Here is a 22,182-nt window from a genome sequence, read left to right on the forward strand (position 1 = left end):
AAAGAAACAGTAATGCCAGCTGGTGGAGACATGGTTGTCTAGATTATTTCTTTCTCTCCCTCTTCTTCCCTCTTCTGCTGTTATCTAGGCTATTCTCAGCTCTTGGTCCATTTTTTCAGTGGCTTCTCAACCACATTAACCTATTACCTACTACCTACTCCCTTATAGCCAAGCAGGTCCCTTTTTGAACAGTCCTTTTTACAGTCCTACATAATCCTTTTGCTCATCTTTTTTACTATATCTGTCATCAAGGTAGCCGGGAAATGTAGTTCTTTGAGGATGTATTGCCTGCCTGAAATAAATCACAATAACTACTAGGAAAAGGGGAAAATGCATTGAGGTGCATCGTGCATTCTCCAAGATGTGTATAGTTTTTATGAAACTCCCATACAAATTTTGTAGTCTTTCTATACTTAACACTTTATTAGGAACATCTTCTATTTTTCTTCAATAGTGACTTAATACCATTCATAAATGCATTATTACAACTATCCTCATATCTTTCACATGTGGGCTAGTTTTGGTTTTTGACAATTATAAACAATTCTTTGATGAGATGCTTTTGTGTGGGGTGGAGGATGGTTATTGGAAGTTGAAGGCAGGACCTTGAGTATGCTAAGCACACTCTCCACCATTATAATCCTTACTCCTCTATAGTTCTTATAGCTAAATCTTAAAAAAGGTCACTACAAATGAAATCATTGAATCAAAGGTTATGTTTATTTTCTATTTATTTTGGGGAGCAGTATTGGGAATTGGACTCAAGACCTCAAACTTGCTAGACAGGTGCTGTACCACTGGGGTATATCTATCTCTATGGCCTTTTTTCATTGGTTATTTTTGAGGTAGGGTCTTGATTTTTTGCCTGGGTGGCCTGGGGTACAGTCCTCCCATTTATACTTCCCTATGTCATTAGGGGGTGATAGGTATACACCACTGTACCCAGTCATTAGTTGAGATGGAGGCTTACAAACCTCTTTTATTGGCTACCTTTGAAGTAATTAGGATTATAAGCTTAAGCCACTATCCTCAGCAAGGGTATATTTATTTTGAGACTTCAAATACATATTCCAAAATGTCTTCTAAAAGATTTCTGTATCAACCTTGTTCAAAAGTGCAAAACATAAATTTGTTATAACTAATATTTGGTTAAATTGAGAGACACTTAAAAAAATTGTACTTCAGCCTAGATGTGGTGGCATATGCCTATAATCTCAAAATGCTTGGGAGGTGGAAGTTGGAGGATCCTGGTCTGAGGCCAGCTGGGCAAAGTGTGAGATCTTATCTGTAAAACAAACCAAAATGGACCATGGGTATGACTCACAAGATAGAACGCTTGCCTAATAAGCCTGAGTTTCTAAATTCAATCCCCAGTGCTGAGGGAAAAAAAAAGTATTGCCCACATTTGATTGCTTCAAAGCAAACCTGAATGATCTGAAATGAATGAGTCATCACATTTGCTGAATGTCTAGGTATGAAGAGAAATTTAAATATTAATTGTACTCATGCATCTTAAGGAACATGGATTTTTGAGCAATATAGAGTTACTGAAATAGGTACAAACCTGTGGAGGTATCTTTAAAAGAGAAGGTATCTTAAACATTCATTTTTGTTAACTGTTTTTAATAGCTATCATGGTTTGCATCCCAAAAAGATAGTGATATTAAACAGTATCCAGTGCTCCCAAGAAGAACAGGTCTGTGGCTGATATGTAATTTAACTGTTCTGAGAAAGAAAATAGGTCATTGAAACATAGAATACATAGAATATGGGGTTAGAGCTTAATGGTAGAGCATTTACCTAGCATATGTGATGGTGGGCTTTTATTCTCAGTACTAAATAATGACTTGAAAATAGTCCAGGAAGGGGCTGGGAAGGTGGCTCAGTGGTAGAGCGCTTGCCTTGCATGCCAGAGGCCCTAGGTTCGATTCCTCAGCACCACATAAGCAAAAAGAAAAAAGCCGGAAGTGACACTGTGGCTCAAGTGGTAGAGCGCTAGCCTTGAGCTGAAGAGCTGAGGGACAGCGCCCAGGCCCAGAGTTCAGGCCCCACGACTGGACCCAAAAAAAAAGAAAAGAAAAGAAAATAGTCCAGGAAGATTTGTCAGGGCAAGGAGATGAGGGTTGTTCCAAAAGTCATATGACTTGCAATGAGAACTGTTTATATTGCCACAATATTTGCTCTTTTTCTCCCTCCCAGATTTGGTATAAGGGGAAAGAAGGTACATCTTTCATCTTCTTATGCTCATAAAGCACATTCTATTGCCAAATCCCCTGGTTTGTGTGATATGGAAAGAGAAGAGGAATACTGTATAATCTCAGAAGGAATCATCGAGGAATACCTAGCTTTTGACCACACAGATACGTAAGTGTTGTTTTAAACTTTTTATTCTGCTCCTATTTTGTGTTTCTGTTTTTTCTTAAACTATGCTATAGCTTAATCTATGACTGTTACTCATTTTCAATTAGCTAGTATATCCAGACTTTCTGTCCTTGGTTACTCTTTCCTTCACACACAGCTTCCTGAAATATCAGAGATTTTTAAGTGACTTAATTTTTTTCCTCTATGTAATTTCATTTTACCCTTTTGCAAATTGTCCCCAGTGGAAAATGAAACTCCAAGGGAGTTGAAGAAGTATAATAAACATTGCTTGTATAAATCCTATTTGAAAGGGGACTGTATCCATAGTTTGTATAAAACCTCATGCTTGGCACAGACTTTACAATCAACAATGCTAGTTTACGTCTCTTTTGACTTTTCTTCTTTATAGGATAGGTGAAAATTTTAGTGTCTAAATGATTTGTCTGGAGTGGAGCTAAAATTAAAATCATCTACATCCAGTGCTGTCTTCACTATTTCATGCTTTTTCTGAAACACTAACTCCGAAACTATTCCTTTTCAGCCTTCAAAAGTTCCAAAATAATTAATCATGGCAGCATAATCTGAAAATGAGGATTTTTGTTATGTGATTAGGTCATTAGTATGGTGTCACATGAGTCTGGCTTCTCCATGTCCTATTTCCCACTGCCATATTCACATACTCACATGGCCTTAGAGCCAGCAAAACAAAGACAGGTTTCTATATGTAGTTAACTAGTTACCAAAGAAACCTCATACATACTACCCTAGAGCCAACAAACACAGGCAGATTACTATATGTATCAGCACTGAGCTAACTCAATGTTACAGAAGAAACCCAAATATAGCTTCATATGGTTTTCTAGAGACCTCTCCCTTCCCTCTCACTTCTAGCCTGTATCAACTTATTTCTATCTTCTTTTTCTCAAATGAAAGCAGAGTTTCTATGCATTTTTTTTTTTTTTTTTTTGCAGAAGAGAAGGGAAGGGTGAGAAGAGAATATAGCTAGGCATCCATGGCTCACGCCTATAACATAGCCACTCAGGAGGCTAAGATCTGAGGATCTCAGCCTGGACAGGAGACTCCCTGAGACTCTCATCTTCAGTTAACGATGAAAAGCCAGAAGTGAAATGGCGGCTTCAAGTTGGAGACCTCCAGCCTTAGTGAAGTAGCTAAGAGACAGTGCTTAAGCCCAGAGTTCAAGCCCAGTACCAGCATGCGCGTGCGTCCCCCCCACCACACACACACCAAGTGGTGCAAGGATGTAGTCTTCTCTGTTGTCTTTTTTAGTTCACAAGCAGCTTCATATATGGGCTGTGTATGCTGGGCAAGGAGCAGGATTGGGATAAAGGGTACCAGCCACCTTCAGAAAAGCACTAAAAGGGCAGTGGTAAACACTAAGTGAAGAATAATCCTAAGTCTTTCCCCCTTGTTCTGTTCCAGGGAAGAGGAATTTCATGGAAACAAATCAGAAGCAGCTATAGACAAGCAGAAATTAGGGTACCCTCCCATTGCTCCATTTTACTGCATGAAAGAAGATGTTCTTGCTTATGTTTTTGACAATGTGTGGAGCAAGGTTATAGAATGTATGGAGCAATTGACACGTAGTCACTGGGAAGGATTTGCTTCTGGTAAGGATTTTTGTAAAAGAAGAGTTACAATTTCCAAACCCAAATCAGTTTACTGGGTTACATGCTTTATTAGTCCAAAAACTGGGTATGAGGAAAAAAAAAAGTGCTTTTCCTTTTCTTATATAACACAGCTCCAACCAGATATGAAGGGGTTTCTCAACATTTACACACACGCACACACACACACACGCACACACACACACACGCACACACACACACACACATTCTCCAGCCAACTGAATGTTCCATGCTTCAATTCAGTTCTCCACAATGTCTACCTGGAGAAAGTATTAGGTCCCAACATTTAAGGGATCTGTCCCACAAGCCTGCCCCATTGCAAATGACATTCACAAGCCTCTGGCTATGACCTGTGCTTCTGGCCCACCAGCTATAAACTTGCTAAGACAGTTCACAGAACTCAGGGAAATACTTTAGGTTTACAGGATTATTATAAAGAATATTATAAAGCATATAGATGAGTAGCCAGATGAAGAGATGCACAGGGCAAAGTATAAAGAAGGGATGTTGAGCTCCCATGCCCACATGGGACACATCACTTCAGGTACTTAAACATGTTCAGCAGTCTGGAAACTTTCATAGCCAGTCCTTCTGGTTTTTTTTTTTTTAGTGACAGCTTCATTACTTGGGCTAATTGATTAAATAATTGTTTCTTGGTGGCCAACTTAGCCTTAAGCCCCTCTCCCTTACTTAGTGTTCAAGGGAGTGGGGTGGGACTGTAAGTTCCAAACCTTAGCACACAATTGGGTTTCCCTGAGAGTTAAACCCCCACCCCCATAATTCTGAAATTATTCAGGACTCCTCAACCTTCAGTCATCTTACTAGCATATGAAAAGATATTTAATATTTTGGACATTACAAAGGTTTGCCAGAGACCAAATGATGACAGTTATATCACAAAGTGGGTCTGATTCATGTTTGTATTTCATACAGAAACTAATAGGCATTTAGTAAATATTTGAGAATGGGTACATTAATAACAAAGCTGTCTATGCTGATAGGCAGCATTAATACTTTCTCCTTCGATATGATTTTAAAAAAACCATTCAAGTGACATATACTTACCTCTTCAAACTGCTTTACTGAAGAGTAATTGATATATGCCCTGTCTATTTAAAGTGTACAATTTCATAAGTTCTATATCTATGCATGAAACCATCACCAGTCAATACAGTGAATATATCCATCACCTTCAAAAAGTTCATGCCCTTTCTGATCCCTTCTTTCTGCTTTAATCTGTCTCCCCATCCCAAAAGATCATATGCTTAGTGAAAAATGCCAGAGTACATGACACTAGATTCCATTCACATAAATCTCATTTTCTCCTAGGTTTGGAGGTTAGTTCCCTTAAACCAGGGCTGGTTTATGAGGTTTTTCTCAGCTTGTAGGTAGCCATCTTTTCCCTGAGTAGGGAATGTCTTTTTTGTTCTTGGTCTCCTTACTCAGTATGATTTTGAGATTCATCCATTTCATTGCTAAGTACCATTTCATTATACCACAGTTTATCATCTGTTGATGGACATTTGGGTTGCTTTGAACTCTAGGCTAGTCCATATAATGTTATGAACACTGGCAGATACTGGGAACACGTGTTTCTTTTAGGTAAATTCCTAGCAGAAGATTGTCTGGGTAATGTGTTATAAAGTATTTATATTGTTCTATATTACTGAACAAATCATCAGAAACTTAATGGCTTTAAATAACAAACATTTATAATGTCACACAATTATGAGTGAGAAGTCCTGAAACAACTTAGTCACTGGGTAGGGTTTCACAGGACTGTGATTAAAGAATTGGTCCAGGGGTTCTTATGTGGAGGCTCAGCTGGGAAATGGTCAATGTCTCCTTTTGTGTGCTCTCAGGAGCATAAGGTTTCTTGTGGTTCTTGTGGCATTCCTAGCAGCTTCAGTCATGAAGCCAGCAAAGTCAGTGAATTGAAAATGAAATTAAGGGCCGGGAATGTGACTTAGTGGTAGAGTGCTTACCTAGCATGCATGAAGCCCTGAGTTTGATTCCTCAGTACCACATAAACAGAAAAAGCTGGAAGTGGTGCTGTGGCTCAAGTGGTAAAGTACTAGCCTTGAGCCAAAGAAGCCCAGGGACAGTGCCCAGGACTGGCCAAAAAAAAAAACAAGTAAGAACGAACTCCATTTACAAAAGCACCAAGAAGAATAAGACTTAGGAATACATTTAAGGAAGTACAAGAGTTGAACACTGAAAACTACAAAATACTATAGAAAGATATTAGAGAAGACCTAAAGAAATTTAAAGGCATGCTATGTAAGACTTAAGATGGCATTACTTCACAAGTAGATCTGCAGGTTCAGTATAATATCTATCAAATTCCAATTTCCTGGAATGCGTGGTAGTGTTTTCCTTTTAGACAAGTTCCTGGGTTCAATGTCCAATACCACAAAAAATGTGAAACAAAACTACTCAACTATATTTTTTGCAGAAATGGGCAAAACTGATCCTGAAATTTACCTAAATACAAGAAACATGAATACGCAAAACAATAATAAAAAAAATGACCAGAGGACTCATATACCCTGATGCAAAAACTTAACAAAACTACAGTAATTAAAACGTGGAACTAGTATGAAGACATATAGATTAATGGAATAAAATCCAAGTCTAAAAATCCACACATCTATAGCCAATTGATTTTCATCAAGGTGTCAAGATCATTCAATGGGTGACTAGTCTTTTCAACAGTAAATGGTGCTAGAACAAGAGTGCATCAAGAATGAAGCTGGACCTTGACCTCAAACCATATAAAAACATCAACTCAGATGTGGACTGCAGACCTAAATTTAAGAGCTCAAATTACAAAAAAAAAAAAAAAAAAGAAATCTTAGAAGAAAACAGGAATGGATTTTCATAACGTTGGATATAACATCAAGAGAATGAGTAGCAAAAGAATAAGTTGAATTTCATCAAAATTTAAAACTTTGTACATTGTTGGATGCCTGTGGTTCATGCCTATAATCCTAGATACTCAGGAAGCTGAGATCTGAGGATGGAGGTTCAAAGCCAGTTGGGGTAGGAAAGTCCATGAGAATCATATCCAGTTAGCCACCAAAAAGTCAAAAGTGAAGCTGTGGCCCAAGTGATAGAGAGCTAGCCTTGAACACAAAAGCTCAGGGACAGCACCCAGGCCCTGAGTTCAAGCCCCAGGACTGGTACCCAAAAAACAAGATACCACTTCATGCTCACCAGGTTATATATATTTTTAATAAATTCTATTTTTGTTTACATTAATTATACAGGGCAGGAAAGGGATTCCATTTCCACATGTTTACAATGTAGTCCAACTAATCTCACCCTCTCTATCACCTTCCCTCCCACCCCTTCTCAAAATAATCTCAACAGTTTCATTAATGATTCCGTTTTTGGTTGCCAGTCCTGGGATGCTGTTCCTGAGCTTATTTTTTCTTGCCCAAGTCTAGTGCTCTACCATTTGAGCCACTTTGAACTCTACCAGTGTGCTCCAATTTGGCTTTTTGGTAGTTAACTGGAGATAGTCTCATGTCCTTTCCTTTCTGGACTGGCTTTAAAACCATGGTCCTCAGATGGATAGCTAGGATTACTGTTGTGAGCCACCAGCGCCCAGCTGGTTTTTTTATTTAAGGGGGAAATAGGTATTGGTTAGAACATACAGAAACTAAAGCCCTCAAACAGTAATGGTAGGAATGCAACCCCAATATAGTCATCATATAGTATGGTACTTCCTTAAAATGTTAAACATAAAGCTGGGCACCTGTGGCTCACACCTATAATCCTAGCTACTCAGGAGGCTGAGATCTGAGGATTGTGGTTCAAAGCCAGCCTGGGCAGGAAATTCCATGAGACTCTTACCTCCAGTGAGCCACCAGAAAACAAGTGCTCAAGTGGTAGAGCATTCGCCTTGAGCTGACGAGCTCAGGGACAGTGCCCAGGCTCTGAGTTCAAGCCCCATGACCAATAGCAACAAAAAAGGTAAACATAAAATTACCATATGACCCAGAAAGTCCACTCGTTAGGTATAGTACCAAGAGAATTGAAAACATACATACAAAAACTTATGCATAAATGTTCATAACGTAGTTTTCATAATAGCCCCAGTGGAAACTCAAAATTCAGAATAGCCATGCATTATGGAATGAATAGTGTCCCTCTAAAATTCATATTTTGAAGCCCTAACCTTTACTGTGTCTTTATTTTGCGAAAGGGAATTTAGGGATTTCACCATGGTTGAGGGCCAAAGGGTGGGACCTTAAATCCATAAGGCTGGTGTTCTTATCAATGGAGGAAGACACACCAGAGCTATCTCTTTCCACACATGCACAGAGAAGAGGTCATATGAGGACACAGCAAGAAGGTGGCCACCCACAGCCAGGAACAGAGGCCTTACCAGAGACCAGCCCTGATGGCATCTTGATCTTGGGCTCCAGAACTGTAAGAAAATAAATGTCTTTTGTGTAATCCACTCCATCTGGTATTTTGTTAAAACAAATCCCTAGACTAAAACACCAAGCAATGGAATATCAGCCAACCATAAAAAGGAATTAAGAATTGACAAAATGGATGAAACTTGAAAACATTATATAAAAGGAGCCAACATAAAAGGCCATATCTTCTATGATTTCACTCAGATGAGCCAGAGTAGGAACCACAGAGGAAAACAGGTTAGTGGTTGTCAGGGGATAGAGGAAGAAGGGAATTAGGGGGTAGTTTCCTTTTGGAGTGATGGAAATTTTCTGAAATTAGTGGTGATGTTTACACTACATTGTTAATATACTTTTTTAAAGGAAAAAAATCCCACTTAATTGTATGCTTTAAAATAGACAAAAAGATAAATCTCGCCTCATTAAAAAGAAAAAAAACATTCTGCATGAAGAATGTCTTAACACTCCTTATAGATGGATCTGCTGGTAATTGTTTCTTTTCTAGATGTTTTGTTTTTGCAATTTTGTTAATTCCATATCAACAGCTTATGTATGTCCTAGTACTTGTCTAGAAGTTGTCTAGTTTCACTTGCATTATTTCTACATTTTTAAATTTAAAGTATAATTTTATGTAATTTACATAGTTTAAGTGTCCAGTTTACATTTTCTATTTCTTCTCCCTCATTTCTTCTGATCTTTTTATTTGGGTTCTCTTATTTCTAGTAACCTTATGCTAGTTTTATCATGCAGTTATATTATGTGCTTGTTATTGTTTTGTGCTTAACTGTTTAACTCATATTTTCAAGTCCTTTTTTTCTTTTTAAGACAGGGTCTCCCTGTATAGTTCAGGCTTTTCCTTGAACTTGCAGTCCTTCTGCTTCAGCTTTCCTAGTTGTTGGGAATCACAAGGCAATACCACCCTGTCTGGTGCTGTGTGTGTGTGTGTGTGTGTGTGTGTGTGTGTGTATGTGTTGCTGTGTGTGTGTGTGTGGTGTGTGTGTGTGTTAGTTTTTGGTGGTACTGGGTTTTGAACTTAGGGCCTTGCACTTGAGGGCCTTGCACTTGCTAGGCTGGCACTCTCCCACTTGAAGCATGTACTTTCATTATTTTTTAAATAAGGTATTTTAATAAAAGGCTAGCCTGGATCTTGATTCTCCCCCTTTTATACTTCCCATCTACCTGGAACAATAGGTACATGCCACCATGCCAAGTTATTGGTTGGGATGGAGAGACGGAGGTCTCAACATTTTAAGTGTTGTATAACTGTGTGTGGCTTGTGGCCACCACATAGGACAGCACAGATGTTAAACATGTTGCTGTGAATCAGAAGATATGTATGGATAATGGACTCTGTTCCTTTTTTCAGATGATGAGAGTAATGCTGCAGTTACGAGACCGGATTCAGAAAGTCCTCATGAGCTAAATGAACCACATCCTTTGGTGTTGCCTCGAGTGCCACAGTCTAAGATGTTGTCCGTCACCTCAAGCCCGGTAAGCCTCAGAGATGTCTCACATGGCCTAGCACTGTTCGTACCAAAGGAATGAGAGTTTGCCCAGGTTATTTAACTGTTTTATTTATGACAGGACAGTTGAAGGTTTATTGCTGATCAGTTTCAGCTGAAAAAAAGGCAAATTCAGATTGATAAGCTTAAGACAGTTCTTTTGAAAAGGCATGTGTGTTTAAGTTGTGCAATCTAGAAATAACTGTGTGGTTAGTCTACAGACATCTTTATGAAGAAAAGAGAGACTCTCTCAGATTTTCTGTGGCCTTAACATTTTTATTTAAGTCTGTTGATTATTTAAATATTTAAATCTGTTAACCTTTTGGCTTTTGGATATTTAGTGCATAGGTATAAAAGGAAAGCCAAAGGGAAGAGAAAAATCAAGTACGTCTCTAAATCAAGACTAATAAGCTGATGTATTCAGCTTCAATCACTGAAGATTTATGTGGTTGCAATTCCTACATGACAGTTTCCTAGCATTACTTAGGGTAAAAGATTAAAACAAAAAAGCCATGGTCATCAAACCTGAGTTTACTACCAGAATGAGTCATAAGTGCTTTTAGTATAGTGGCTAGGTATTGTATAGCTGGATTTAGTCCAAAGGGGTGAATATTGTTCTAGATAATAGTTCATTTAGAAATAAAACTAGCAGACTCACAGCTAAACGTATGGGGAAATAAGCCAGGTAGATGAATGTTTCTTTGTGACCTAGCACCTTAAACTAGTCTGGTTATGGTTTAGGTGGCCTTAGCTTTGAACAGTTAACTAGATTGGAAAATACATTTGGTACAGAGAAGATGGCCAAAGATCACTGAACTGACTAGAGAGAAAATACAAGCAGGGCTCTAAGCTAGCACTGCCAGTCCATTAAAACAGGAAAAATAAACTCTTGAAAATAGTCTTCAAAGCTGGGTGGTGGCTCACTCCTATAATCCTAACTACTCAGAAGGCTGAGATCTGAAGATTGTAGTTTGAAGCCAGCGTAGGCAGGAAAATCCATGAGAGCTGAGGGCTGGTGGCTCACACATACAATCCTAGCTACTCAGTAGGCTGAGATCTGAGGATCGCAGTTCATAACCAGTCCAGGCAGGAAAGTCTGTGAGACTCTCATCTCCAATTAACCACCAGAAAACCGGAAGTGGTGCTGTTGGCTCAAGTGGTAGAGGCCTAGCCTTGAGCTGAAGAGATCAGGAACAGTGCTCAGGCCCAGAGTTCAAGCCCCGTAACTGACCAAAAATAATAATAATAATAAAAGGGCTGGGAAGGTGGCTCAGTGGTAAGAGCGCTTGCCTTGCATGCCTGAGGCCTTGGGTTCGATTCCTCAGCACCATATAAGAAAAAAAAAAAGCCGGAGGTGACGCTGTGGCTCAAGTGGTAGAGCGCTAGCCTTGAGCTGAAGAGCTGAGGGACAGCGCCCAGGCCGAGAGTTCAGGCCCCACGACCGGACCCCCCCCAAAAAAAAAATAATAAAAGGCTATGAGACTCTTATCTCCAATTAAGCATCAAAAAAACTGGATATAGAGCTGTGGCTCAATTGATAGACTGCTAGCCTTGAGCACCAAAGCTCAGGAACAGCTCCCAGGCCCTGAGTTCAGCCCCAGGACCAGCACCAAAAAATAAAAAATAATAGGTTATCAAGCAAGCAAGGTTATATGTACCAACAGCCCCAGCTATTCACGATCACTTGAACCTATGAGTTTGAGACTAGCTTGGGAAATATAGCAAGCCTCCCCCACCAAACAAAGAAAAAAATACAAAACAAGAACTGGCAGTTCTATCAGTAGTGAAAGAGAAGGGATAAATTTTTCTCAGAACTCAGGGTTGTGTGATGGTAAGAGATCAAGAGTTTACCTGTATTCATATTATTTTTCCCTATTCCATTTGTAGATTTTTCTATTTAGGTTTTCTCTTCTATTGTAAGTAACAGTAGTCCTTTCTCCCCTTTGAGAGAGTCTTTCATGTAGGTTGACTGAATCTGCTATCAGTTAGAAACAGAGAGGAAAGAAAAGGATCAGGCCTACAGGGAACCTTGGGTCCTCAGTAAGAGCTACTGGCCAACAGTTATAAAAGTAAAGGCATGGAGGAAGAATGTACAGATGACCTAATAGAAACATTAACCTTGTCCAAGTTAGAATCAACCTTTACCAACTAATAATGAGTAACATCTTCTTTTGGCATGTAGATGAATTTCTGTCAAGCAAGTGTTCATCAGTCAAATATGAATGGTCTCTTGGTTCATGGGATGCCTCTACAGCCAAGAAACCTCTCCCTAATGGACAAGCTCCTGTAAGAAGTATAAAATATAAGCAAACTCTAAAGCTTAAGTAGATCACTGAGAAATAAAGGGAAAACAAAATCTGTCAAACACTGTGCCTTTTTGAGTACCTCAGCAATCACAGAGAAACCTGGGGAGTAAAACATCCAAGGGGCATGGTCACCCACACACATACAGAGGGAGCTGGTAACTGGGAGAGAAGACACATACGTAAAATGAGACCTAACCATGACTGAGGGATAAATGAGGGCAAGCAGACTGAGTGCAGCTCCACAAGAAGAAGCATTTTTGTTGGATAAGGAGAAAAGAGCAACAGGCCATTCTAAGTGGGAATAATAGTGTAGGAAAACTTAGAAATAAGAAAATGAAAATCAGAAAGAGCTATTTTTGCTATAATAGGACAGGAGGAGAAATACTAGACCTTTAATGCTTCTCATCAAAGATCATAGACAATCTATGTGCACACACTGCATGCTGGTACTCAGGCTTAAACCCAGGGCCTCTGCCTCACACTCGGCCTTTTCTGCTTATGGCTGCTGCTCTACCACTTGAGTTACTTCTGTTTTTTGTTGATTTCTTGGAGATGAGTCTTTTGAATTTGTCTGCCAGGGCTGGCTTCAAACCTCATTCCTCAGCCTCCTGCATAGTTACAGTGAGCCACTGATGCCCTGCTCTGGATGGTTTTGAATACAAGTTCTGTTGTTTTATCAGGTCTGGGGTTTCAAATCAGGGTCTTGTGCTTCTTAGTTAGAGAGGGGTCCCACCACTTGAACCATCATCCCTAAAGAAAGATTTGTTGTTGCTGTCTTCCTATTTGGCAATACTTGGGAGTGAACAAAAAAAAAAAAATCTCATGTGTGCTAGGTTAAATGCTTTATCCACTGAGCTATAATCTAGTCCCTTGAATGCTATGGTTTTGTGACAATCCATGCTATTGCACATGCTGAGTTAGTATTCTACTCAGAAGGTATCACAGTTTCTCTACTCTCCTGTTAACACTTGGGTTTTTTCTAGGTTAGAACTATTATGTATAAAAGCACTACAAATATTCTTGGGTATGCTTTTTTGTGGACTTTTTTGTCACATGTCTCTTGGGTCAATACCTACACGTGAAAGGATATGTTTTCAATTCCATAAACTGTCATAAAATTTCTCAAAATATTCTACTTTATACTTTAATCAGCAATGTTAGTTCCCAAAAGGAAGGGGTCCATATAGGAGTTGGAACATGAATTGTAAAGGTCTGCACTCCTGTGCTAGCACAGGATAAGAAAGAAGTGAACTGGGGCTTGGGCATAGCTGAGTGGTAGAACACACACCTGGCAGGTACAAGGTTTTGGCTCCCTCCCATCTACTACAAGACGTTTACAAGACTTTTTATGAGGTGTTTACTATTTTAGGAAATGTTATGCAAGAAATGAAATGCTATAGAAAGGAATCAAAGCTCTGAGATTTCAAGTAGAAGGGATTTGTTTTGAGGGGGAAAAATAAGTTTCTTTTGTGCTGTTTGCCAGTAGTGGGTCTTAAATTCAGGGCCTTGTGCTCTCATTTGGCTTTTTTTTCCCCACTCAAGGCTGGCACTCTATCACTTGAGCCACACCTCCACTTGAGAGGTCTTAAGTCTACAATAATGGGTTCATTTCAAGGGAAACATAGAAAAGATTAGATTTGCAGATTGATCTAAAAGCCATCTGGTTAGAGATGACTGAGCCTAGAATTAGAACAAAACAGACCAACACAGAGCAGCTAAAGTCCAAACACTGTAATGCAGGAGAATGTGTTAGATACAAAAAAACAAACAAAAAAACCCATGCAAACCATCAAACAGAAATCTGGGTCAAGTGACTGGTTAGAAGCAGGAAGACCACGAAAGAGCTCTTAAAATTCTCAAGGGGTATTCTCTCCAAATTAAGAGGTATTTCATACTAGATGTCAATCAAGTGGCCTCAAAGGTCAAGAAGCTTGCTGAAAACCAAGTGGCAAAACTTGGCTGCTTTATTCTTCCAATTTCCCATTTCACTGCACAGATACTGTCTCCTAATAATCTTACAATAGCCAAACCTCCTCTTATCTGCTTTAAAAGCTTAATAACCACCAATCAAAAAAAAAAAGCCCTAAGAAAAAACTCAAACGTGATTTAGAGTTTAAGTTACTGAAGTGTTTAGGCATGGTGTTTTATCAAATTACTTAAGAGTTGTTTTTCTCAGTAGTTTATGCAAATAGGAATCTATTGTGGGCTTAATCCTTTGCCTATTCCTAGCCTTCTAAAGATGTGAAAACCCATACCCCACTCCTGTAGGTTCCAATTAGCTGAGCATTGTTTGTGTGTGTGCATGTGTGCATGTACACATGTGTTAATACCAGGCTAAGGTACCAGACTCAGGGACCTGAACTCTCACTAGACTTTCTCACTCATGTCTGGTACTCTCCTTGAGCCTCTCCCTCCAGTCTGGCATTTTGTGAGATTGCTAGATGGGAGTCTCAAGGGCTTTTATATCTGGGATGGCTTCAAACCAAGCTCCTCTGATCTCAACCTCCAGTGTAGCTAGGATTATAGGTGTGAACCACTGGCTTTAGCCCAGCTGGAGCCACACTGGTTATCACAATACCTGCCTTTTAGTTCTTTCTAAAGTCATTCCCTTGGCTCAGAAATAATGCCTCCAATCTAGTAAGCAGGTACATGAAAAGTAGCAAACTTGTGGGAAGCATTGTGTGGTAGGTGTCTTCACTGATAGACAAGTGACTATACTGGCAAGTGAGTAATAGACTTGCTTTCTAAATCCCTAGTAATTATAACTGAAAGTATATTTTCCGCTTTTACTGACAGATTCTCATTAAGTATAGCACTCATCTATAATCCCAGAACTCAGGAAACTGAGACTGAAGGATTACAAATCTGAGGCCACTCTGGGCTACAAGCAACACCTATCTTTAAAATCAAAATACATTCCCCTAGATATCCTTCCAGAAACTACCATAAGTTACCAAAAGGTTTCTATTTTTGCTCCTGTCTTTCCTAAATACTTAGAATAAAGGCTTTTTACCCTGTGAATATTATTCCTACATAGTGACCTTTGTTTCATTGTGAGTTTCTGATTTGGCCACTAGTGATCTTGATGACAAGCTACTTATGAGGCCTGGGTCCAGTACCATCCTTTCAACTCGAAATTGGCCAAATCGAGCTTCGGACCTTAGTACATCATCTCTGTTATATACAGTGCAGTCCGCCAGGAGACGTAACCCCCCACCACGTACCCTTCACCCAATCAACACGAGCCATTCACGCACTGGAACACCAAGACCTGTGGAAGAAATCCTCAGAGGATCCCAAGTGTAGGTTTCAAAAGCAGAATTTTTGGAAACTGGTAAAACTGGGGAATATTATATAATGAACATAAACATAACTTAAAATATAAGACTTAAGCCTAGAAACTAATTCTTAAGATGGATTACCCATCTGTTTAAATCTAACAATAAAAATCTATCAAATAAGTTTAAATGCTAAATACTGGATCTGTTGATTTAGCTAAAGATTTCTAGCTTTTTGTTGTTGTTGTTTTTGGGTCCAGTCGTGGGGCCTGAACTCTGGGCCTGGGCGCTGTCCCTCAGCTCTTCAGCTCAAGGCTAGCACTCTACCACTTGAGCCACAGCAACACTTCGGCTTTTTTTCTCTTTTTGCTTATGTGGTGCTGAGGAACCGAACTCAGGGCCTCACGCATGCAAGGCAAGCACTCTACCACTGAGCCACCTTCCCAGCCCCAAGACTTCTATCTTTGAAATTTAAAATCTTTTTATTTAATAATATGGCAGCATTTAAGATTTCTAATCAGTCTGCTTCTGTTGTTACAACTTTCATTCTTTTCTAACTTGCCGTTTGCTGGTGGGATCCGCAGACCAGTGGCAGTCGACTCACTCTCCTCTCCCTCACCAATACCCTTGGGTCGAAATAACCTGCTACCACCTATTGGCACAGCTGAAGTGGACCATCTGCATACCATGGGGCCACCAAGGCAAATGGTATGTCTCCCTGATACTGCCTTTCTATATGCTTACTGTAACACCTCCTATCAGGAATTCTGCCCCATTTGCACTCTGGTCTTAATCAAAAGTACAAGGAGTTCTAATTGATGGACAACACATAGCACTCCAACCAGGGTTGATGTTGTACACTTGTAGGTCCCACTACAAATTTTAACTTTCTGTAACTTGTCTCTTGCAGAAGTCTCATGGCGATTCTAGTCGAGCTCGAAGTGCAGTGAATGAGCCCAAATACCAGCAGCCAAAGGAGAGGATCCTGTTACCTGACTTCTTCTCCAGGCCCAACACAACTCAGTCATTTTTGGTAGTGACATAATTCCTATTTGTTCTTGATGGCTGGGGAAGGAGTGTGGGGAAAGAACTCGTGTGGTAGGCTTAAGATTTTATCTAGTGGCTTAATTTACTCCAACAATAAGTTGAGGATAGAATAAATTTAAAAAATAGCATTCTGCATATATTTAGTTGAAATTCTGGTTCCTTCCCCAAATTCTTCTCAGGGACATGCCTTATCTGTAAACATTTAAAACAATTTCAATATTCTGAGCACAAGCAAAAATGCTAAACCCTAATGCTTATTAGGTGCCTGGTGGAATTACAACAAAAATGGGTCACACATAGGACTGTGCATTCGTGAGCTTTTCCCACTATGTTTTAACAACCCACACTGCCATCTATTTACAGTCTACTTTTAAAGCAGGTAAAATTAATCTTACTAAATTACTTTGAAGCATTTCACAAAGTAGTAGAAAAAACCTTAATTGGGAGACTGGATGCCATGGGATAACCTTTTCCATTTGTAGGTCAGGCGTGCAAGCCCACCTCATCTGCTGAGATAAAAGAGCTTGGAAAGCCGGGTGCCAGTGGCTCAGGCCTGTAATTCTAGCTACTCTAGAGGCTGAGATCTGAGAATTGTGGTTCAAAGCCAGCCTGGGCAGGAAAGTCCATGAGACTCTTATCTCCAATAAACCACTAGAAGTGGCACTGTGGCTCAAGTGGTAGAGCACTAGCCTTGAGCTGAAGAGCTGAGGGACAGCACCTAGGTCCAGAGTTCAAGCCCCACAACCGAAAAAAAAATTTTTTTTTTAAAAATGTGCTACTGTTCTTTGGTGCTTTCATCTACAATAGGGATAAGTAAACTACAATTCATGAGCTGTTGTTATAAAGAGTTTATTGGAATAGAACCACCAAGCTCAAGTGTCCTTGGCTGTTTTCACATAACAACTAAGCTGAGCTGTTTTAACAACTGCCATTGTCCACAAAGCCTAAGATAGAAACTACAAGGTCCTTTACCAAAAAAAAAAAAAAAAAGCTTGCTGAACTCCTATCTATACAGTATGGGGAACTTCACTGGAAAAAATTCCTTATGTCTTCCTATTCTGTCCAGTGCTTTCAACAGGGAATTTCTTACTCAAGTAACCCCAGCAGGGTGATATATATTAGTCATTAGTCATAATTTTACATTGTACACTCGTTGGGATAGCTTTGAAAAGTTGTTTTTTGTTGGTCATGGGACTTGAACTCAGTCTGGGTGCTGTCCCTCAGCTCTTCAGCTCAAGGTGCACACTCTACCACTTGATGAGCCACAGCAGCACTTCTGGTTTTCTATTGGTTTATTGGAGATAGGAGTCTCTCGGACTTTCCTGCCAGGGATGGCTTTGAACCTCGATTCTCAGATCTTAGCCTCCTGAGTAGCCATCAGGCCTGGCTTGAAATGTTTTTGAATTTCATAAAGCTAAAAAGCAGATGTAAGGCTAAATTTCAATATGATAGTCATAGTTCGACTTTTACTGAAAGAATAGGTTTGCTTTCAAATTAGGAGAAAGCAGGTAAGATTCTCTTGGCCTTGCATGGTAGCACATGCCTACAACCCCAGAACTTGGGAGGCCAAGGCAGGAGAAGCATGGGTTGAAGAGCAGGCTGGGCTACCTAGCAAGGCAAACAGAAAAACTCTCCTGGAAGCTAACTGCGATGTTATACCATATGGATCATGAAATAATCATATATGTGAATACTTCTTAAAGTTATATTAATAAAACTGTAAAACAAATGGATTGGTAGGTACCTGGCTTCAGATTTTCTACTCATAGTGCCTTTAGCCAACTTTAACCTCAGGTTGGTGGATGCTTTTTGCATTTTTTTTAATTTGAAGGGTTCCCTTATAAACCGGGCAAATTGTCTTTTGGGAGAAGTTAAATTTCAAAATATGTCTCATCTTTTTTTTAGCCAGATACACAGGATCGTCTTTGTACAGCTGAGTACTCTTATCACACCCGACCTGGCAGGAGATCTGCAGGTACAGATCTGGAGCCACAGCTCTGACCTTACTATGCTATGACCCTACTCCCTCCCTTATATTCCTTTACTCTAGACTTTCTTCTGTTTAGTTTCTTCCTATCTGTAAATCACCTCAACTTCATTCTGAAGGATAGTTACACTAGAGTTAAATTGCTAAAGCCAGAGTTCCACATTTCTGCTGGTTTTTTTTTCTGCACCATATAAATGAATCACTCCTCTGATAAACTTTGATTTTTTTAATTTAAAAATTTGAACCAAATAATCATCTTTATAGAATTTAGAATATCCCCCTTGAGAACACTGCTTTGATCAGTTTAATACTAGAACAAGAAAAAATTCCCACTTTTTTTTTTTTTTTGCTGATTCTGGGGCTTGAACTCAGGGCCTGGGCACTGTCCCTGAGCCATTGTGCTCAAGGCTAGCAATCTATACCACTTCCAACTTTTTCTGAGTGGTTTACTAGAGATAAGAGTCTCATGGACTTTCCTACCCAGGCTGGCTTTGAACCGTGATCCTCAGATCTCAGCCTCTTGAGTAGCTAGGATTACAGGTGTGAGCCACTGGTGCCCAGTTCCTACTATCATTTTATGCTAATTAAAAAACTGTGTTGAGAGTTGGGGAGGTGGGGAGGGAAGGGATGGTAGGGGAGAAACAAATGAGGGGTAACAATGCTCAATAAGAAATGTACTCATTATCTTACTCATGTAACCGTAACTCCTCTGTACAGTATCTTTACAATAAAAAAATAATGTATTAAAAAAAAAAAAACTGGGCTGAGGGGCTGGGAATGTAACCTAGTGGTAGGGTGCTTGTCTAGCATGCATGAAGCCCCAGGTTTGATTCCTCAGTACCATATACACAGAAAAAGCCAGAAATATAAGGTTAGAGGATGGCCCATTTGTAACACGAGATGTGCAAGACACTATGTTGAAAATGAACTTTACAACTGTGGGGGTGGGGAGAGTTGGGGAGGAAAGGGATGGTAGGAAAAAAACAAAGGGGGGAAGGTAACAATGCTTGATAGGAAATGAATTCATTATCTTGCTCATGTAACTGTAACCCCCTGTACAGTATCTTTACAATTAAAAAATATATAATAATAATAAAAATAAAAAGCTGGAAGTGATACTGTGGCTCAAGTGGTAGAGCTCTAGCCTTGAGCTGAAGAGCTCAGGGACAGCGCCCAGGCCCAGAGTTCAAGCCCTATGACAGACCAAAAAAAAAAAAAGGGCTGACAGCATGGTCAAAGCCATAAAGCACCTGCCTAGCAAGCTGGAAGCCTTCGGTGTACACTCTAGTAGCCACCCAAAAAAAATTTTTAAACATCAGAATAGGGAAAGTCTAGGGCTGGGAAGTTGGCTCAGTGGTAGAGCGCTTGCCTTGTATACCAGAGGCCCTGGGTTCGATTCCTCAGCACCACATAAGCAAAAAGAAAAAAGCTGGAAGTGGCGCTGTGGCTCAAGGGTTAGAGTGCTAGCCTGAAGAGCTGAGGGACAGCGCCTAGGCCCAGAGTTCAGGCCCACGACCGGACCCAAAAAAAAAAAATAGGGAAAGTCTTAAATGTTTTTCTTTTATTTTTAGTCTTTTAAGTTATATTCTGTAACTTAGTAAGAGTTTAGCACCTTTGGTCAAGTCTAACTACTGGCACTTAGGTGGTGGGGCAGATACCTGAGTCCTTTTTATTTGTGGCCTCTTCTACAAACTAGGTTACTGCTTTCTTAAGACTACAGCAGCTGGGGCTGGGAAGGTGGCTCAGTGGTGGAGCGCTTGCCTTGCAAGCATAAGGCCCTGGGTTCGATTCCTCAGCACCACATAAGCAAAAAGAAAAAAGCTGGAAGTGGTGCTTTGGCTCCAGTGGTAGAGTGCTAGCCTTGAGCTGAAGAGCTGAGGGACAGCACCCAGGCCCAGAGTTCAGGCCCCATGACCGGCAAAAAAAAAAAAAAGACTACAGCAGCTTTTTTCTTCATTTTTATATGATAAAATGTGTAAATGTAGGCTTTACAGCCTTGGAAAAATATGTTCTTTACTACTTAGTCCTGTTTCCAAATTTTGCTCCAATAACTACAGCAAAACTACAGCTCTCAATGGCTGAGAATGTTGGCTAAAGTCCTGGCATGGCTGCCTGGCAATCATGAGACCCCAAGTTCAAACCCCAGGATGGTAAAACAAAAAACCAACAGCCCAAGATAGGAAATTTGATATTGCTAAGACTAGACTGTTAACTAATAGTACCCTATGATCTCATCTGTGTTTGACAGGTCCTCAGTTCCATGGGTCTACAAAATCCCAAAGCAGGGGTGGACCAATCTCTAGAACCAAGCAAGGACTATAGGTCAAATGAGAAGAACCCATTAGGCTGCAGCAAACACAAGAGAAGACTTCATGAATCAGTGTTCAATCATCACATGATACAGAGTTTGTACTAGATCAACACACACCACCTTCCTGAAGAGTTATTCTGATACAACTGATGGGAAAAACACAAGAGTATCCACCAAAGACTGCATGGGTACTGTTTCTGCCTCCAGTTATGTCTTCTTTCAGCATAAGTCAACCTCTTCCAATGGACAGTGAAGATTGTACCCAAAGATGTAACAATGAATAATTATGCCCAAATCACTACTCATGTTGTCTGTTAACAATAATCAGTTTGATTATTATAGGATCTCGAAAGGATTTATACACAAAAAGCAACAAATAATTGTTTGATAATATCACTGGCTTAAGAATAGCTGCTTATATTAATATCTGGAAAATTGTACTCAGGTTTAAGTCAATGTAAGAGACAGTATTATGAACAGTTTGAGCTACTTATCCAATAAATGTCATTCCTACAGCTTTCTCTTTAGATGTTCAGTATCAGAATGAAATAGAAGGGCTTAGTAAAGACATAGCACTGGAATAAAGTAACATAGCAAATTGTCACTTTTTGTTCCCTCAGAAAAGACAGGTCAATCTTTTTTTTGGGGGGGGCGGGGGTCCGGTCATGGGCCCTGAACTCTGGGCCTGGGCGCTGTCCCTCAGCTCTTCAGCTCAAGGCTAGCACTCTACCACTTGAGCCACAGTGCCACTTCTGGCTTTTTTCTTTTTGCTTATGTGCTGCTGAGGAATCAAACCCAGGGCCTCTGGCATGCAAGGCAAGCGTTCTACCACTGAGCCACCTTCCCAGCCCCATAGACAGGTCAGTCTTATATAATGCCTGCTTGAGATCAGATTATGCTGATTTTCTTGGTACTTTTCTTCTAAAGCTAAGTTATTATTAAAAAGTAATTTACAAATAACCAATGCAAAAAAGGCTGGCAGCATGACTAAAATTACAGTAGAGTGCCTGCCTAGCAAGTAAAAAGCCTTGAGTTCAAATCCCAGGACTGCACATCTTGCTTTTTAAAAACCAAGATAGCCTTAAATATAACTGTGGGAGTTAGTCAAGTATAAACTTGTCCTCAGCGCAGCAGCAGAGAATTTTGGCATTCTGATCTTTATCACAGACATTTTCTCAAAGGCACTCATGAATATAGCAATGGTTTCACTATGCCTTAAATTCACTTTAGTTTCACTGAATACTAAACAATTATCACTTCAATTTTAGACTTTTACTGTTAATTTTCAGAGTGAATAAATTCAAATAATCGTAAGTT

General features: G+C 39.8%; 1 protein-coding gene across 1 annotated transcript in view; it reads left to right on the forward strand.

The window, feature by feature from the left end:
- Fam149b1 (family with sequence similarity 149, member B1) overlaps positions 1-21,503 on the forward strand; it is a 36,199-nt gene extending 14,696 nt beyond the window's left edge. Inside the window, exons 5-13 of the mRNA XM_013025593.1 lie at positions 2,200-2,364; positions 3,802-3,989; positions 9,801-9,925; positions 12,119-12,222; positions 15,320-15,544; positions 16,105-16,228; positions 16,431-16,553; positions 18,473-18,542; positions 20,803-21,503. Coding sequence (XP_012881047.1) covers positions 2,200-2,364; positions 3,802-3,989; positions 9,801-9,925; positions 12,119-12,222; positions 15,320-15,544; positions 16,105-16,228; positions 16,431-16,553; positions 18,473-18,542; positions 20,803-20,876 — 1,198 coding nt within the window. The 3' untranslated portion in view covers positions 20,877-21,503. The remainder of the gene's footprint in view (positions 1-2,199; positions 2,365-3,801; positions 3,990-9,800; positions 9,926-12,118; positions 12,223-15,319; positions 15,545-16,104; positions 16,229-16,430; positions 16,554-18,472; positions 18,543-20,802) is intronic.
- Positions 21,504-22,182: the final 679 nt, after the last annotated feature.

Source organism: Dipodomys ordii, unplaced genomic scaffold (assembly GCF_000151885.1).
Source record: "Dipodomys ordii isolate 6190 unplaced genomic scaffold, Dord_2.0 Scaffold86, whole genome shotgun sequence".
Taxonomy (NCBI): domain Eukaryota; kingdom Metazoa; phylum Chordata; class Mammalia; order Rodentia; family Heteromyidae; genus Dipodomys; species Dipodomys ordii.